The sequence below is a fragment of the Fukomys damarensis genome, unplaced genomic scaffold (genome assembly GCF_012274545.1).
Source record: "Fukomys damarensis isolate Sample0158 unplaced genomic scaffold, DMR_v1.0_HiC HiC_scaffold_6, whole genome shotgun sequence".
NCBI lineage: Eukaryota > Metazoa > Chordata > Mammalia > Rodentia > Bathyergidae > Fukomys > Fukomys damarensis.
Window position 1 is genome coordinate 28,354,080 of NW_022900918.1, and position 20,503 is coordinate 28,374,582.

Below are 20,503 nucleotides of genomic sequence, written 5' to 3' on the forward strand. Positions count from 1 at the left end.
TTACAAAACCTCTACCAAATGCTGTGTAGCAAAAATGAGCAATAACTTTAAATCCATATGCATTTAAATTTAAGATCATTGTTCTTTTTCTTTAGTTTGGGCTCACTCTGTAATAGTAAAAAATGGACATTTATTGGCTATCAACCTCAGCAAATTGGGAAATCTTTGCACTGTTTATGAATAAGTAGAAACTATGTGTATGTTTGAAAAGCATTCCTTCAAATAGCAAAACTATGATTGTTCTTCTTATTGGTGAATAATTACCTAAACTTCCTGGGACCATTACAGCCAATATACTGTGTTTGGAGACTACTATATTTCTGTTATTAGTTAAGTCCTTTATTGGTATTCAGCTTGAAGCTTAAATTTAGAGTCCAAGTCTAAACTAATTTGTTAATTTAGTCTGAGATTTTGAGTAAATTTGTTTACTTTCTGTCTTCTCCATCACTTTCATTGTAGGTTAAGTGTGGGGAAGGTCTTAATTCTTGGACTTCCCATCTAGGTTTATTAAACAAGAGTGCTTTTAACCTATATTTTAAGATAAAATAATATTTGTTGTTTTTTCCAACTATGAAAAACAACTTACGAATATTGTAGAAATGTTGAAAATTCATGTAAAGAGAAGAAAATGAAAATCAAATGTAATTTTCAAGTTGTTTTAAATTGTTATTATATACTTTATTTTGATTTTTCTTAATGTGTACTTTTAAACTTTTTATTAAGCTTGAATTTTACTGGATGTATACTTTTGTATTGTTTGTCTATCAGCATTTTCATGGCATGGAATCTAGTATCAAAGATGAATTACTAATATCAAAGATAAACTGGTAAAGATTTTGTTTCAGAGCCCTTCATTTAACATGTCCTTTCCAAGGCCCTATACCTAATTTTGTGCTTCTAATTTTGCGTCACATTTGTTGAAGAAGCTTTGATGAACTGCCTCAGCTTCCTTCCTCAAAGAAGCTGATTCTGCCTCTGTGGGCACAAAATCTGGTATCAGCCTGCTAGAAATTATAATCCCAGCTTCGTTAACTATATAGTTAAAAACTTTGGAGATTACCCAACTCTTCTGTGCCTCTCTTTCCCTGCAAGTCAAAAGCAGATACTAAAAACAAACTTATAGAATTGTTAAGACTAAATTAGCTGATTCTCAAGAAACCCTTGGAACAGTAGCTGACTTAGACTTTGTCTGTGGTAACTATTAGCTTTTAAATATTCTTTGAAAATAATTAAAATACCATATTTTATTTTACAGTTTCTCGTGGGATTTTTAGAAAGAACAATGGGCTGAAAATCTTTATTGACAAATCTTTGTACCCAGATCTCTAACTTCATATTTGAAATTGAATTCTCTCCTTTTATTAGTGTTTTCCCCCACTTAATCATCTGACCGGTCACAATTTCTGTTTGAAAAAATATATTTTAATAACAGGTATCAAAGTTAAAACTCTTCTCTTAAAAACTTAGACAGTGCAAAACAACTCAAAAGTGAAGACTGGCATAGTGAAATATATGAATGTGTTACTATCCAACATTTTAAAATTTCTTATTGCTTTCTGTATACAGTTGCTTCCATTTAGAAATCTGTTAAGCAAAGGAAACTTTTCACATGTTTTCAATCTCGTTAGGTTTTGATGGCTAGAAAAAGTATAAATTAAAATTTTAGCTTTATATTAAGGTACAAAAGTTTTCAGATGTAATTGCACTGGAATGACTCAGTTGGTTGATAGTTGGTTTCTACTGTCTGAGTTATATACTGAAGTGCTGTGACTGGTGGCCTCCAATCCCTCAGGCACTAATTAGCTGGGGGATTGTCAAGCTCTGTTCTGTCCTCTTCTCATGGGACTTTCACTTTCCTTCCATCTGTTACAGCTCCTCACATACTTTTTCTTTTAATTAATTTTTTGGCACATTTTAGGTATACAATATAATGACATTCATCATTGGGAATTTTCACCTTTACGTAATCTATCTTGGTTCTTATTTTTTTCCCCATTCCTCTGCCCTCCCTTCAACCTCTCCGCCCCTCCCTATTTGCAAAGCCTATGTTTCCATGTCTTCATTTTCTCATATTAATTCCATTCCCTCCTTTCCTTTCCCCTACCCTTCCCACAGCACACTGACCATCTCCTGGAAAGAGAAAGAAGGGAAGAGAAGTGAAGGAAGAAGAGAACTGGGTTTTCAGGATGTGTAAAATATAGCTGCCTCCTTCACGATGCCTCCGTGCTCTGCCTAGACAGAGGCATCATACCTTGACAAAAATACAAATTTGGAGAACAAGAGAAAGGGTGGATGGTACCCCATTTAGACTGTGCACTCATGTCACTTGGGAAGCCTGGTCACATACTGGTACCTGGATCCCATCCAGAGACAGTGATTTCATTCATCTGTAGTGCATTTAAGGCATCTGGACTTTTTAAGGTAATTTTAAGGTTGAGAAATGTGAAAAACAGAGAAGGGAGTAAATTCTATTTGACTGTTACTACTCTCTCATGTTAGAGTCTGCCTGACCTTTTGTTCCAATAGCCCCATGTCCTTATCACTGGCTTTTCTCCTGAAAGCAGGCTTGATCTCGAGTCCCACCGGACAGCCAGGATGGTTTGCTGTTTGTGGGGTGTACGTACTCCAAGCCAGAGTTTGGGTGAAAAGGAATGGTAGAAAAGAACTGGATTTGAGAACATTATAACATTACTAACGCTTTCTAAATTGGAAAATGAGTTGCTTATTTTATTTGAGAACATAAAATATAGAAAGTGACTTTACCTTGCCTTTAGTATAGTTGTATGCTTTAGGTGCATAAAGTCTTAAACAAGCACAGAATACTGTGATTAATGTCACAGAGTGCAAATGGGTATTGCCTGTGGGCCAAAGCTGAGAATGTGAGGAGTTATGCAAATGTCTTAACTCTTAACTTCAATTAAATGCATCTTAACTTTTAACGTCTTAGACTCAAGATGAGTTGTTTTCTTTTGGTAGCAACTGTCAGCAATTTCAAACGTAACTGATTTCTTATAGATTTCTGTATACAGTTGCTTCCATTTAGAAATCTTCAGGAATTAATAGTTTATCTTTACCACCTCCATAATATAAATAGTTTAATCAGTCCATTTTACTTTAAAGATATCTTTGGGGGAAATAATCTAGGAAAGAAATAAAGCATTTGTCAATCAAATATATAAAGAATCACTCAGTTGCAGATGAAGTTTAACCTTGTTATTCTGAATTCAACTCAACAATTTCTATAAACTTCTTCTTTGCTTCAATTTCTCTATATCATCCAATTACAAAGTACTACTTACTACCAGAAAACTTGCCTTTATGCTTTGGAATGGCACACAAGATCCTGAAAAATTTCCTGATGTCTAATCTCTTCTGCTGAATTGACTTTAATGCTATAAAACAGAAGGACACTGGGGCAAGGCATCGATTATTTTTAATGAACATTCATGGTTATAAACTCACAACTTATTAAAAATTTATTCCTTCCAGAGATTTAGCTGAGTGGTACTGCAACTGCCTCACAAGCGCAAGGACCTGAGTTTGATTCTGGTACAAAAAAACGAATTATTTCTGAAAAAGTCTAGTTGATGAGATTAGGTAAATTGGAAGTATATAAATGGTGATATCCAGTTGACTTAATTATACATTAAACATGTATTATTATGTTATTAATGTGTCAACTAATCCATTTATCAATTCATGAAAATAGTATAATTGTTCAAATTGATTATTATACCCTGGATGCTCTGATTAATTGATTAGTAATATGTCCCAAGAACTTGTATGTTTCACCTATTTATATGTAATTTGTAATGATTTCCAACACAAATTGGAAAGGAGATAACACAAATAACTTTTGTATTACTATAATAAGAAATTTCTGAATTTTGCATTATACTATTTTCACCAGTTGATCTACTTATAATTTTCTGAAAATAATTATTCCTGATTTGTAGTGAACATTGTGTTTTATTATAGGGCCTTTGGTAGTTTTTGTAAGATGATAAATTGTAGTGTAAATTTTTGTTTTCATTAATCATCATAATGGAAAATCTTACCAAAAAGAAATTGTGGAAGATGAATAGCAGAAAGGGGCAGAAGAGAATGTAGAAGGAGAAAAGTGCATCAAACAGTCCTCAAGATAAAATATGAATATATATATTATATATACTAATTCCTTCAAACAAATGTATTCATTATATGTTGCATATTAGGTATTGCAAGCATATAACAATAAAATATATTTTAAAAGGTAACTGAAATAAAAGTAGTTTTTCTTCACCCAGCATCAGAGTAGGCTATTACATTTTCTACTTTTCTACTTCAATATTATTTTATATGCCAGGTTACTATGAGATTTTCTTCTTATAAAGTCCTCCAGGGATTTCTTAGACCTCAGCCTTAGCAAATTTCAGAATGTCTCGCTTTAAAATCACTTCAGTTCACTAAACCAGGAAGTAATTTCAGAACTTGCTTTTGGATTTCAGTTACCTTTCAGGAGAGCATATCGAGATATATGCGCTACAGAGTTGTCAGAGTACATTTTAACATAGATGATAAAATAATAGCAGAAAAGCAACTTTTATTCTGCTTTTGTGACAGTTAGCAGATTAATAATTAAACTGTCTAACTATAAGAAATTAAAGGAATAAGATATTTTGTTGAATTAATTTATCTTCAAATATTTCATTAAGGATTTTTGACACCTTAGTCTATTATCAGCAGTGGTTTTCCATGAAGGTGTAGATATTAAATATATTTGATATTTTGTACACATAAAGTCTATTTGGCATATTTTTCTTTGTTTTTACTTTTTCTGTTTTTATTCAAACTTTTAAAACTATTTAAACCATTCTGAGATCACAGGATATAACTTTTATTTGTTAGTTTTTTAAAACAGGCTCTTGCTATACAGTTTAGTTTGGCTTTGAACTCACTATGTAGCCCAGGCTGGCCTTGAACTCTCAGGGATCCTCCTGCCTCAGCCTCCCAAGTGCTCGAAATACAGACATGCACCACTATTCCCAGCATCTCAGGACACAACATTAATAGGTCACTGACTAAGAGTCAACCTCTCCTTTAAACTACCATAGTATATCTTAAAGTGTGTTTGCTTGATCAGTTGTTTTTAGAACATTAAATAGGATGAGGATATGCTAGGGCAAACAGGTCAGCTATACACTTATCTCATCACTCGGGCAGTTTTCTGAGAAGCAATTCTGCAAGTCCTCCTTTGGTCCTGACTTTAGTTGCCCTGTCTGGCCTTCCCTGGTGTCCTGAATCAATTTAAATCTTTCATGGTTATTCTGACTTTGGACAAGACCCACAAGTCACACAGTGCCAGATCCAACCAATAAGGTAGATGAAGGCACACAGTAACATGTTTACGTGTCTAAGACCCTGCTTCCCACCGAAATGCTCAGCAGAAATATTCACCTGTTTTTGATCACACCTCATAAAGACTCACAAAAGATAACTTTCAGAAGTGCACCAGATAGTGGCAAGAATGATGGAATGAGTTGTGTGTGAAGCAAGGGCAAATGCCTTGAGGGGCCAATGGTAATGAGTCTTTTACTGCAATACATCTGTTTGCATTTTTACTTTAACACATACCATGTTCTTGGGTCACACCTTACATAAGAGTGTAAGCTACCTACCCTCTCTCTGACTCCATTAGGTGCCCCTAGGCGAGCACTAGACCAGGAAATCAATATTCTTTAATGACTGTAGTCTCCTGTAATTATTATTTATGATCACAATTTTTAATGGTAAATATTATCTTCTATTAGAATTCCTTCTTGGAATCGGAAGCACATACACTTTCTGTATTCTTCTTGGACAGTCACATGACACAGTAGATGAAGTATAGGTGCATGTGATCAATTTCCTGCTGTTTATCATGACTTTTATCTATGCCACTGAGATGGCTGAAGAATGTGGGGGCCTCAATCCAGTGAGCCTTCTTGGTGGAACAAATAACCTAGACATTCATTATTTTAAGGACATTCATATTTCCTTTAAAGATATCTAGGCCAGGCATAGTGGCCTACACCTTTAATGCCAGCAGTTAGGAGGCTGAAGCAGGAGGATTGCCATGAGTTTGAGGCCTACCAGGGCTACATAGTGAGTTCAAGGCCAGCTTGAACTGCCTAGACCCTGTCACACACACACACGCACACACTCCCAAAAATGATATCCAACATAAAGTTATATCACCTATATGCTACAGGACTTAAATACTGAGTAACTTACTTAAGAATAATATTTCCTATATATGAAAATATGTTTTATATGCAATTTATCAAGATTACAAGAATGTACTCATGTGTAAGTTGTCGATAATATATATGTGCTATTATAAATGGATCTATTTGTCACTATCACAAAATGAAACCCTTTCTTGTCAAAGCTTGTAGCATCGTTTTGTGTCCCAGTCACTGTTCTATGTATTCATTAATGCCTCAGACTGTGATTTTTTTTTTTTGTACTAGATGCCACCCCATGAGGAACTGGTACTAACCTTAGAGCTTTGAACATGGTTTCCAACCTCAGTTACCTATATTAACTAATTAATGTTGAAAAATAATCACACCTAAAAATTATTTTGTAAATAATTAATACGTGACTTTAGAATGCACTTTGCAATTTATGTTTAAATACAGTTTTGTCAACTACTGTAGGACATTAATTCTTCGAATCTCAGGGTGAAAATTGGACTTGGGATGAACTCAAAGTCACTCTGCCTTACTGTTCTTTTGGAGAACTCATTTTTGTCCGCAATAATTTTGGAGTTCTGTGTTGCATACTCATTAACTGGTGTAGGATAATTCATTTAAAACTCAAAGCCTTTGTTTCCTCACCAGAAAAGTAGACTTGCTCATATCTAATCTGGCTAAAATATGTGTAAATCCCATAACATAATGTCACATGTACATTACACAACGTGCTTGGAATTAACCTCACTGTTGGTTTCAAGGCCATCATTTTGTTTTTGAATGTTTGAAATACATACTTTCTTCCTGAAATTTAAGAGAAAAATAGAAGTAACACCCATTCTTTTGCTGTATTGTTTGCATTTTCAATCAGTTTGTTGTGTAGAAGGATGGACAACACCTAAGGGACAGAAATACAGTCATCCTTAAAATAGGAAAAGTGTGCATCACTCTGTTAGATCGTTTTGAAATTGTGTAGCCTCCCATTAGCTACTAGGAAGAACTGACGGAGTAAATCATAATCCTCATTCTAATATAATAAATTTAATTTATGAGAACACACATACACAGGTACAAAGCAATGGAAAGTATGACGAGATGTGGAAACGGCAAAATCATGAACGGAGTTTTACACACAGTAATGTTGTCTCACAATAATTATACAGTCCACTGTCTCCCTTTTTTGGATGTTGTTATTTTAAAAGCAATTTTTTGTAATTTCAACCCCATAACTTTTAAGAAAAGAATACATTCTGACTGCCTGCTTCTTACACAAAACTACAAGTAATTTTTAAGAAAAAGTACTGAGATGATGTGGTAAGATACTTATCCAAAACAATTCATTTTTTTCTTATAAACTAGTTGTTTTAAAAAAGAAAAACTTGTTTTATGAAGAAATAACAAATGGCAGAGTCCCATTTCTTGAAAACAACAACAACAAAAAAGCTCCAGTGTGAACCTAGTCAGTACTAGAGACAAACAATGGAATGGAAAAAGCTCTATGTGGGCAGTGGCCATACCCGAGACTCCAAATTACTTGGGAATCCCCTGCAGTGCAGCATTGTCTAAGACAAGGCAAAGCTTGGTGTGGTACAGACAGGGTCTGTGGACGAAGTCAGAGTCATGTTTTTTAATGAGAACAAAGTACCTCTTATGTATAGATGCACATGAACTTGGAACATAGACGAATATGAATAACTTTGTGTGTATAAGTATTTAAGAATATGGAGGGAGACCTGATGGAAAATCAGCACATCAGTTCCACCTTGTTCTAAAGTGGAGTTTCCCTTCCCTCTCTCCCTCTCTGTCCCTCTCTCCCTCTCTCTCCCTCTCTCCTTACCCACATGAGCTCACAAACAGGAGTCAGACCAGATGAAGTCAGAGTATATTTCAATATACTTTCATGTTCATCCATCTCTCTGGTTTCATTCACTGTTCATCACTTTTTAAGACCTTACTATGCAACAGGAAGAAGGTATATTGCGTATTAGTCAGCTTTACTGTCCCTGGGATGCAAAACTCACCATTTGCAAATTAAAGAAGGCGTCATGTAACTTGGCTCAGGGTCTCAAGGGATTCAGTTCATCAGCTGCCTCCAAGGCATGGCAGAGGGCACAATAGAACAGAGTTGCTTGGTTTATGGTGGTGGGAAACAGAGCAGGGGAAGAGTCCTAGAGAGGAAGAGACCAAGGACCACATGTGGTACCCACGGTCCTTCCTGCATGATCCACCCAGATACTCTCAGAAGTGTGCCCCACCGACCTTCTAGGCCAGTCAAGGGGAAACAGTCAAGCTTAACTGCCACACTCTTAAGAATTTTAGTGTGACTATAATCTGTATTTCAGTTCCTTCCATTTAAAAATACAGCTCCTCGATTTTTTAGAATAAATAATTCATGGATTTGCAGTGTTACAAATGTCTTGTTTTTTTTTCCTTGGAATGTTTTTGTGTTCTCTTTGTAGGCTTCTGGAATTTATATGTAAAAGGGTAACTCTCAGCAGGCAGGGGTAAGATGAGGAGAGAGAATGACTTTGTCCTGAAAAGGATGTTTGCCAACGTTCATAGATATTTTGATTGTCATGACAGAGGGAAGGATGTGCTGCTGCAAGTGGCATCTAGCAGGAAGAGACTAGGGTCGCTCCTTGTAACTTACAATGCACAGTATAACTTCCCCCCGACTCAGAGTTGTCTAGCTCAAAATATAACAGTGCTGAGGTTGAGACAGACGATATGAGGTAGTGGCATCCAACTTCTAAACACTATATGAACCGAAACCCACCAGGAATGATGCTACAGGTGGCATGGGTCGCCTGAGCAACATCTTTGCCTCTACTTGATTATAAGGTTTCAACCCCCAAAGAGTGGGAGTAGACCACTGAGGGTTTGAATGAGGTAGTGCCTTATTGCTAGGACAAAGTACACAGCACAACTTGAAGGAGGAAATGGTTTATTTGGCTGACAGTGTCAAAGGATTCAGTCCATAGTCAGGTGGCTCCAAGGCAAGACCATCATGGCAGAAGAGCATGGTAGAACCTAACTGTTTAGTTCGTGGTGGCTGGGAAGCAGAAAAGGATAACGGGGCTAATGAGGAAGGCCCTGGGGACCAGATATATTTTCAAGGTAACACCCATGACCATCCAGACAGATCCAGAAATGTGCTTTAATAATCTCCTAGGCAGCTGCCAAACCAATCATACTGATAATAAAGATTAATCATTGTGAGGATTATGCTTGCTTACCCTCAAAGTTGAACACTGAGTAAAATAAATGGCAGTGTGTGTCTTCCTCCATTAAGAGCCCTCATTAACTCAACATTCTGTTTAAGCAAGTGGATTTCTCAAAGAAGAAATGAACTGAAAGCAGACAGATAGATTTGGAATGATGAAATGCATTCCTGCTTGGTTAATCTTGAAAAAGGAATGGAGTAGGCATGCTAGGAACTGCATTGTGTTTGTGAATCACAAATCTTCTAGATTATCAGGTTTTAACACCACTTTTTTTTTTTCTTTTGAGACAGATCCTGCCCTGGAGTGATCCATAACCAGAGTTTGGCTGGGCTGCCCCAACTGATTTTTTAAGATTTGCTGGGTGGGTTGGGTATAGAAACAAATATAGTAAGACAGAATCTCTCACACACACGCGTGCGTGTGCGCACACACACACTTCCACACCTGTGTGTGTATGTGTGTATGTTTGTGTGTGTGAGAGTTTAAAGGAGAATACTTATCTCACCAAGGTAAGGCAAGTACTCTCTGTAATGATGTGTAGCTATAATAGCCACTGTCTTATTTACTTTTCACTGAGACAAAATACCCCCGCCAAACAAGTTAAAGAAGAAATAGTTGGTTTCAGCTCACAGTTTATAGTTCAGTCCATAGCTGGCTGGATTCAAACCAGGGCTGCATAGCAGGGGAGATACAGTCCATGGCAGAGCAATCAAAAGGCAGCAAGCAGCGACAGCAACATGCCTTCCATCTTTCCCTTCTATTCCATACAGAGTACAAGCCTTTTGGGTGGTGCCACCCACACCCACTCACGAAGAGCATGGGAAAAAATAATCAAAAGATGCCATATTGTACATAACCCAAGCACCAGGCCCAATCTCCGACATCATATTTTCTACCTTGGTGTTAAGGAGTCTTGCATAGGAAAAGCTTTCCCTATTTCATGTACTTGTGAATTGCTTGGAAGACTCTAGTCTTTCCCCCCACCCCAGCTTATGCTTCCCTAAGGGACTTGTTTGCCACCTTGCATTTCAATCTGTTCATCTGGATGCTTCCTTTGAAGACTTTCTTTATTATTTGACTCCTAGGAGCTGGTTTTCGCCCCTGAAGGGGCTTCCCCAAGCAACAGGCTGCAACGTGTAAGTTTTCTTTTTGCCTGTGGAACAGTGGTGGTTTTTATCTGCATTATTGTTCTCCTTCTTGAAGCAGCCTGCCCCGAAGCTAACAGATGTTTGCATTGAGGTCTCCCCTCTAGATGAATACAATCCTCCCAGAGGCTAATGCTTGCTGGAGAAGTTCTTTTGTGCACCTATGAAGCATAACTGAGCCCTAAGCAACTATTTTTGATGTATGCTTTGTGATTGGGGAAGAAAAGAAAAAATTCAAATAGCATTTCTTTTAGCCAAACTATTTCTTGCAGATGAGAATTTTTGTTGATCGAAGGCTTTCTCTGATGTGAGCTTTGCCCTCTCCAATTAAACAAAAGGTTATATTGAGATTACTTTTTCTTGTATTGCTCTTGAATTTTGTTGGACATAATACTTCATTGGCCAAATGGATCAGGCAGTTGTCTTCTGATCTCTATCTTTCTTAGATTACTGAGGAAAAAAATTTCATCCAAGCATAAAATATCTTATTCAGAGTCAATCTTCAAAAGGTGCAAGTCTACAGACCTGCAAAAATTGAAATGCATATACTTATTTTTGGATGGCATTAGTTGTGCCTCAGTATCTTGGATCCCTATTTTTCATAAGATCTAAGATCAATGTATCCTAAGATAGCAGCATTTTTTATAATTGGCTGATACATTATCATCTTTCAATACCAAATATTAACTTTGACTATGAAGTCAGGAAACCATATAATGACTTTGAACAAGGGATAATTTGACTTTTGAGGACCTGTGATGCTAACAGAAAAGTTTTGAAACAGTGACATATCTTTAGAAAAAAGTTTAAGCTCAGAATCTAATGAAATACTTCTCGAGTCTTATTTATTGAACTATGATAACCTGGTGTCTACATTCACCCATGAATACATAAGAAAACAAACCATAAGATATAGTGAGTGGTCAGTCTGACTGTAACTATTCACCTTCAAAGTGGGCAAAAGCCTAATATTTCAGAGTCCACATATCAGAAGAGGGGGGAAAAACTCAGGAATTTAATTGGCAAAGGAAAAATACAAGCTTCATCCTTAGAGAGAAACCTGTGAACCTCAAGTCATTAGAGAGTAATGAAGACCGAGGAGCTCTCTCTGTCTCTGTCTCTATTTCTATCTCTGTCTCTGTCTCTCTGTCCTTTCTCTCTCTCCCCGCCCGCTGTCTCGCTCTTACTCTCACCCTTGCTCTTTGCAAACCTAGACCACACTATTGATTACTGACTACTCATTGCTGAAGGCACTACTCTGTGTTCAATAAATTAAAATTTAATTCCTGAGTCCAACAAAATAATTGACCTCAAAAAGAAGATAAATGAATAGATTGTTCAGAGCTTATGATTAGAATCCACTTCCAATCTTGTTATATTAGTATTTTTCAATTCAGTGATTTTCCCACTCTATCCTATCTTATTCTGCAATCTATAACACTTTTCACCCTGTTCCTCTATCAGCAAAGCCATGTTTTTTCATTCTTGCTTTCAAGATCAAAAGATTTTATTTACTTATGTTTATACTTATGTTTAGTTATGGCTATATGCTGGCATTGATATTGATAATATTGGCATTGATACTGATGATTTAATATAGTTTTCATTTTAGAACTACAAAACTACTATTTCTGCAAAAATTTATTATGCCCTTTGTTTCATATAGTCATAAATAACTTTGCCATATAGCATACATAATTATGTGCTTAACCTCTAATTTTGCTTCCTAAATCTTTGTAGGTTACACTGTTTCTTTTTATATTATTATAGTTGTCTAACTTTATGGAATACAATATGATAATTTGATATATAGAATTACAATGATGAAATCATTGTACAGTGCTCATCATTTTACACTATTTAAATAGAATGTTTCCACCTCATTAAATATTTTGAAAGTTTTTAAATATATTTCAGCACATATAAACAGTGTGCACTGATCAAAACAGATATAGTAACATTACATTCTCCTTATTGGGGCTTAATAATATGTATTCTGGTTTTATATTTGGGAAAAATAAAAACAGAAAATATTTGATGACTTGAACAAAGCCGTGTAGGATTTATATAGTCCATAACTCAAGTTTTTATTGCCTCTATAGTAATTCCTTTATGAAAAGAAGTATTCCTTCTTTGTAAAAGGATAAACAGGTGACCAGATCCCTTTTTAAGTGTTGTGGCTTTCATCTTACTTAAAAATAAATGTAAAATAGTTACATTCAAGTAAACACTCAGAAATTATCAAGACAGTTGTTTAGCCCTATATTAATCAGAATGGAAGTGACTAAACCACCTTCTTCAGCCAACTTCTAAGAAAACACAGAACAACTCCCATAGAGTCCATGTTGACGGATTCGTCTTCTCCCTCCCAGGAGTTGAGAAAGAATCTCTCAGGGCTCCAAAGGGAAGAATCTTTTTATAGTTTTTATCTGGCGTCCTTGATGTGTCCAGGACTTCATTCGTCCCCACATTTCTGAGAAAGGACACTGCTTCGGGGAACAGAAAGGAGCTTTGAAGAGGTGAAGCTCAAGCATTCTCTCTCCTTAGCTTCCCCAATTCTCCAAAAGGGGTAAAGATTGGGCTTGGTCTGCACAAGCTTTTTCATGCAGTAAGTGTTCAGTGATACAGGGCTTGTACGTGTCCTACATACACAAAGGACCTCTTTAGTGAGCCTAACACGAGCTCCAGGGAGGATAGAAATACCCAGTGGCTTTACTCTTTGTCTTATTTTAATACCACCACTGCCGGGCACGGTGGCACATGCCTATAATCCTAGCACTGAGGAGGCTGAGGCAGGAGAATTACTGTGAGTTCGAGACCAGTCTGAGCTACATAGTGAGTTCCAGGTCAGTCTCAACTATATAGTGAGATCCTGTCTCAAAAAACAAACAAACAAACAAACAAAAACTCCTATTAATACCACCAGTGAGCTCTCTGTAACAGTTACTGTTCTGTGGCACGGTGGGAGAATTCACATATTGTAATACACTTTTTATTTAGAACCTCCTAACCACAAAGCCCAAATGCCAATATTTTGTTCAAATTCTATAAAATAATAGTTCTTATTTATACCGATAATCCAAGATACTTTATGGCTCTATCATTCATTATGGCCACCTTAATTATGTTCATTAGAGCTTTAGCAGTAAGTGAATTTCACCACATTGTGAATCTCTGAACAGTTAATTGATTTCTATATATAGGAACAAGAAAGAGTCCAAAATATTAGATTAATTTGAGCATCCCATTTAGGACTTTTGCAAATAAAAGCAATTTAATGGAATTTAGTATTACAGCAAATTAGTAAATAGACTGGAGCAAATGTATTTATCACTATGCATTTGTTATTATGTTAATGACAATACTTTGCACATTGTATATGCAACCTATTTTGATTGGAGCTCATATCAAACAGTAGCTTTTTCTAAAATTTAACAATACGTGAATGGAGCTGTTTCAGAGGAATATTAAGTGATAACTTCTTATGCTAATGGATGTTCTCTTAAATGGAAATCACGAGGTCTCCACATTCCTTTGCCTCATAGAAGATGACAGACGATAGATCAAACAGCATTTAAAATATTGTTTTCATCTGTCCATTAAGGATTTAATCACAGGATACCCTTTTATTATAAAACTACCCATGAAAAGTGGTTGTATTTAAAGTAAGTCCATACTTTGAACTTCCAAGACCTTATCAATTTATGGCTGCGGTCTTGTTTCATCTCCAGAATTTTTCCGGGAGCTGTTGGAGAATGCTGAAAAGTCCCTAAATGACATGTTTGTCCGGACCTATGGGATGCTGTACATGCAGAATTCGGAAGTGTTCCAGGATCTCTTCACTGAGCTGAAGAGATACTACACTGGAGGCAACGTGAACCTGGAGGAAATGCTCAACGATTTCTGGGCTCGGCTCCTGGAGCGGATGTTTCAGCTGATCAATCCTCAGTATCACTTCAGTGAGGACTACTTGGAATGCGTGAGCAAATACACAGACCAGCTGAAGCCCTTTGGAGATGTGCCCCGGAAGCTGAAGATTCAGGTCACCCGTGCCTTCATTGCTGCCCGCACCTTCGTCCAGGGGCTCACCGTAGGCAGAGAGGTGGCAAACCGAGTTTCCAAGGTATGGAGAACACGCAGTATTTCTAGATGGTTTTGCTTTTTATTCTGCTTTCAAAACAAATGTTTACAAAAGAAGTTAAGGTGAAATCTGTTACTTGCATTGGTCTCGCTCTTAGACAAATCAGCTAAATACACAAGTTTAATCTGGTTTTGCTTTTTCCTTTGCTTTGCACCAGAGAAGACAGAATTTCAAGTAGCTCTATGTGGCTCAGGAAATAATGTCAATATTTGTCAGCATTAGCAGAGGAGTTTTCATCAAGAATGCTGTGACAACTGTTGGTTTAAAACTATGATCACTTGACATTTCTGATCAGAGTTTCAAGAGTTATCAGTACTCATGGAACAGCCCAGGAAGGGCTTCTGGTGCTTTGGGAATGAAAGTGGGAATCCTGATTGGGACTGCAAGTACAAGCAAGCTGCTGTTAGGATAGTGGCACCTGCCAGTTCTTCTGTGTAGTGCGTGTCAGAGTGGCTGAATTCCGTAATAGCGGAAGAAGAGCTCTTTGCTTTCACCTGTAGAACTGGACTAGGGAGGACCAACAAATACACAGTATAAGATTCTGGGCAGATAGTTCCTTCTGTTATCCATAATCTGTGTAATTCTTGGCCGTGTATTGTGTCAGACTTATGAGAAAGATAAATCACGAACTCACTTTGGGGCCTCTCCTCGAGGATAATGTCCCTGAACCTTTGATGCAAGGGATCACTCTCCACCGCTTTCTTTAAACACTGAATATTTCCTGTGTAGAGGATATCTGCTTTTGTTTAAGTTTGTCCTTGACATTTAACTGCTCTTATGAAATGGGCCTTCCCATTTGTGAGGTCAGTTCTACAAAGAAACCAGAAGACGAGTACTATAAGTAAAGTAAAAACAATACATAAAAGGAATCTGGCATTGTGTCACCTAAGGAAGGTCATATTTGTACAAGGATTATTGCCAAACAGTACTTTTTATTACAGGGCTATGCCAAAGAGCCACAGTGTTTTTCTTAACTATTGGCACCACCCTGCTATATTTTAGTTCTTTTTTTTCCCACTTTGATCTCAGTATTTATATCTTGCCATAAGAATCGTGTATGCTCTTAAAAATGTTTATGGCGTAATCTTTTAAATTCATATAAATCTCTTGTTAAATGACCAGTTTCTGATACCTTTAAACATATGGAAAGGATATTGGCAGAAGACTCTTACACGGATAATTGCTAAGGATTTAATGATACAAAGGATATATAAGTCTGCTGTTCAGCACAATACTTTTTTATTGAATAGCAGCAATGTTCTCTGTGTGGAAGGAACTATATTCCCAAAGGTCGATTAATAAATACCTGGCCATCTGGAATAGCAAGAGGAAATAGGGTCATGAGAGGACAATGTGTAAAATGTAAATTAGTATCAAATAAATACACTATAAAATCTTAGAAGATACATTTTGTTGTAAAGAATTTTAGTTAAATTCACTTCATAAGTTACGCTAAAAGTAAGTTTAGTCACAGAGCCTTCAAACTGAAGCCTGTGCTCTTAGTGAAGAAGAAACAGTGAAAGACATGTGGTGGTAACCTCTGATCCCAGCACTTGGGAGGCTGTGGCAGGAAAATTCAGAGAATTCAAGGCCACTGGGGGCCACATGGTAAGTTCAAGGGTGACCTCAAGTATGCCGTGAGACTTTGTCTCAACAAAGAAAGAGAAATATGAGGGGAAAAAATCAAAGTGTAAATAGATGTATGTATTATTGCTGTCGGTGGTGCTTTTTTTGCCTGAAGTGTAAAAGTAACATTTAGCTGCGTAAGTCATAATCTGAGATTCCAGTGACCTAAGAGAATATGTATTTCCTAGCAGAATGTCTGAAAAGCCACAGAGCAGGTTGCTGCTGACCATTCCTGTGTATGAGAGGGTACCATTAGCAGGTGGCAAGCATGGCCACCCCTTGATCGTTCCTGGACTATCTTATTCTGGGTTCCTTGACCACCAGCATCTGATACACTTCTCCACATGGCGGGAGTTAACATCATGGGCCAACTATGAGTAAATGATGACTTTTCATCTTTTCCCAGAAGTGACGAGGAATGTACTCTAAAACACGGCATTCTAGGTTTGGCTGATCCCTTCATTTACAGAGGAACAGCTTTAGGTGTGGAGTTTGTGGGTCATGTAAGTTTGAAAGTTAATTGTTTTATGCAGATTCTGGCTTGCCTGACCTGAGGCTCACGGTCTCTAATCAACTAATTCATAAATCCCATTCTGACATCTGAGTACCACCTTTAGGAGAAGGAAAGAAAGGAGAAGTGGGGAAGGAAGAAGGAAGGCAATAAGAGAGGGAGAGAGGTAAAGAGGGAGGGGAAAGGAAAGGGGAGAGAAAGCAAAGAAAGAGGGGGTGGGTACCAGATTAAAAGAAGCTGAGCAAGTTTTTCTTCATTCATACCTCAGATGTTTCAGTATTTTCCTAATGAATTTCCCACTCAATGATTAGTAGGTGGCCTATAACTGAGTAAACTAAAACAAACTTGGGATTTTTAGCACTGAGGCTACTTTCATAATAAATATAAAATATCACAGGGACTGGCAGCATGAAGAGGGGAAGAAATATTACTCAGCCATAAAGAACGAGAAAATAGATTCATTCATAGGAAAATGGATACATATTGAAGATATACTCCTAAGTGAAATAAATAAGGCACATGTGTAAATACTGAATAGTTTCCCTGGTGTGAATAATCTGCAATAATACAGAAGATCCTAATAAGATTACTGACATTTAGAAATGGGAGGAAAGGAGCTAAAGGTGTAGGGAAGGTGGGATGGGTAGGGGAAGGGTAATAAGGGAAAAGAAAAAAATGTGAGAGAATGAAAAGATGGAAATAAAGTGTTTGTAGATGGGGAGAGGAGGAGTGGGTGAAGGGAGGGCAGGGACAAGGGGAAAAAATGAGAACCAAGACCTGTCATATAGAGGTACAAGATCCCAATGATGAACATAACTGTACTGTATGCCTAACGTGTACCAATAAAATCAATTAAAGCTGAGAAAAAAAAGCACTTGTGAAGCTTAAGCCTCCCTGTGCTCTGTTAATGGAATGATTTAGAGCTGGTGAAATGAAGGCAAAAGCGAGAAGTCAAGGCAGAATTCCCACTTAGAGATCAACAAAGCACGCTCCTCTCCTGCATCGTATTTTGCGGATTTTGTTCCCTTTGGTTTTTCTCTTCATTGACAGTGACTTGAAGTTTTTGAAGGCATCATTAATAGTTTCTAATTAATTGTTTTGACTGGAAAATTTACTTCTTTGGCAAAACACAGCAGTTGATACAAATATTTTGATGTAACATTGCAGGGAATTTCCTTATAAGAAAAAGAATGGCTAATTTGTAAGAATCACCAGAATCATTATAAAACTCATGTTTTCCATTTTATGGATATAAACTATGACTTTTTCTAGCCTTTGAAAGGAGCAAATTCACTTGATGTGACTATAACTCAAGGTCTGACCTAGAAGCACTCAATGGTTTTGAAGTGAAATTCCCTGGTTAGTGAGGCCAGGATTCATTTTCTATGTGAATTACCATTTTGGAGCATGCCAAATGTTGGCAAGGTGTGGAGCATTGGGAACTTTAATACTTTGCCAGTGGAAGTGTAAATTGATGTCCTGGCTTTAAAAAGTGATTTGCAAATTCCTCTGTTGTCAAAGACACACAAATCCAAAAATTGTAGTTCTTTCCCTGCAGACTGGGTTACACGTGTGTACAAGTAGACACATAGAAGAATGTTTACAGCAGCAGTCTCTGCCACACGTGGTTGTACACTGGAGCACTGTAATCCCAGCACTCTGGGAAGCTGAGGCAGAAGGATTGCACATTCAAATCTAGCCTAGGCAACTTAGTGACTCAGCAAGACCTTGTCACAAAAGTTTAAAAAACTAAAAAGGGGCGAGGATGTAGCTCAGTGCTGAGGCCCAGGTCTCAATCTTAATCAATCAGTCAATCAATAAATATTAAAGAGGTGATTGCTTCACACCATGAAATGCTATGAAGTTTAAAAATTAAGTGAACTATAGCCATATTCTTGGATTCACCATAAAAAATCTTACTAAAGAGTACATACTTCTGATCTGTAAAGCATACATACTATTTGTAGAAAACTTTAAAAAACGTGAAACTATGTGATGTTATTTAGAAATAGAAATACATGTAGTAAGACTCTGATGAAAATTCAGAGAATGGTAAACCTAAGAATCAGATGGTAGTTTCCTCTGGAGATGAGGTTTGGAGCACAAGCAAGGAAGGATAATATAGGAGTTTCAGGGTTGTAGATAGTGTTGTATTTCTCAGTCCAGGTGCTAGGTGGGGAGGCTGCATCTACCATCAGCTCTTCTTATCTCCAGCCCTGATCAAGTTCCTGAGCTACTCTCAGCGGTTTACAAGACTGATTGCTATTTTCGGATTTGCTCACCACTTTTCTCCCACGGTCTAAATCCTGCTACATGGTGGCAAGTACACGTGGGAGGCAAAGATCCACTATAACCACGAAACATTTGGTAGTGTAGTATTCTTAAATAATGGAGCTATCATACATCCTTTTATCATCGGCCCTTTCTTGAAACACAGTTCTCATTCTTTACATTCACCCATTAGTGAACGGAAGCAAGGGACAGCAGCCACGCTGAAGCAACTCAGACTTTGTGAACAGAGAGAGCATTTCAAGAAGAGACCTGAGCAGGTTGTCTACGTAAGCCAAGCTTCGATTATGCATCATGGTGGCAAATGTGGAAATGATCTTAACATCATTACTGGTCATCAGGATGGTGTTTAGACAAGCAAGACATAACTTTCTTATCTTTTTGCTTCCATAAACATGATTTCTTAGGAATAAGAGCTGAGAATTGTGTCAAGAGCAACAATTTTAGCTGGCTATCATGGTGCACACCTGTAATCACAGCACTCTGGGAGGCTGAGGCAGGATTACAAGTTCTAGCCTAGCTTAAGCAATTTAGTGACTTAGACTCTGCCACAAAATTTAAAAAACAACATCAACAGTAACAACAAAAAATGGGCAGGAATATAGCTCAGGGTGAAGGCCCTGTGTTCAATCCCCAGTATTGTCACCAGATTGGGGCAGGGGCAGGGAGAAAACAGTCACTTCAACTATTCAGTTGATTTATAAATCATTTCATTGATTTATCTCTAAAAAATTGAGTGTGTCATAGATCTGGGATCTATATAATTTGAGCAATTGACAAACACTGTCTTTGTCTGAATATATATCTGTCTATACCTCTAGAATGCTTGTGCTTCCTGGATCATGACTTTGAAAGGCAAATTCTGCTTTTACTTTTTAGACAGACCAGAATATTTTCATCTACAGACGTCTACCTATGTATGCTGCACAGACTGGTGTTTTTGCTTAAAAAGCCTCTTAAATTGTTCATTCGCCTGAGTAAACCAGCCTTGAATTAACAGTATGTGCCTAGAAAACAGTAAATAGAGTCAATTTTCAATAAATGTGGTAGAGGTACTATAAACTTGAAAAAAAATTAATCACCAAATTTGATGAGATGAGGGCTACGAAATACCTCCATTTATAGCATGTCTTTGATCCCAGTGGAAAACCTTTCTGAAGAATTTACAATGGATTCAATTTATAGGAGAAGGGTATTCAAATTAGTTGTCCATTTCAAGGGAAGGATTTAAGATGTAACGTATGGCCAGTTATTGTAGCCATTACTTAAGTTACTGGTTTTGTTCCTTTTGTGGCAGTTTTTTGTTGTTGTTTGGTTTTTGGGTTTTTTTTTTTTTTTTTTTTTTTTTTTCC

At 37.1% G+C, this 20,503-nt stretch overlaps 1 protein-coding gene across 2 annotated transcripts in view; it reads left to right on the top strand.

The window, feature by feature from the left end:
- Positions 1–20,503, top strand: part of Gpc6 (glypican 6) — a 1,098,597-nt gene that overhangs the window by 517,228 nt on the left and 560,866 nt on the right. For both annotated transcript variants that reach the window (XM_010630646.2, XM_010630653.2), the window contains exon 3: positions 14,316–14,707. In XM_010630646.2, coding sequence (XP_010628948.1) covers positions 14,316–14,707 — 392 coding nt within the window. The remainder of the gene's footprint in view (positions 1–14,315; positions 14,708–20,503) is intronic.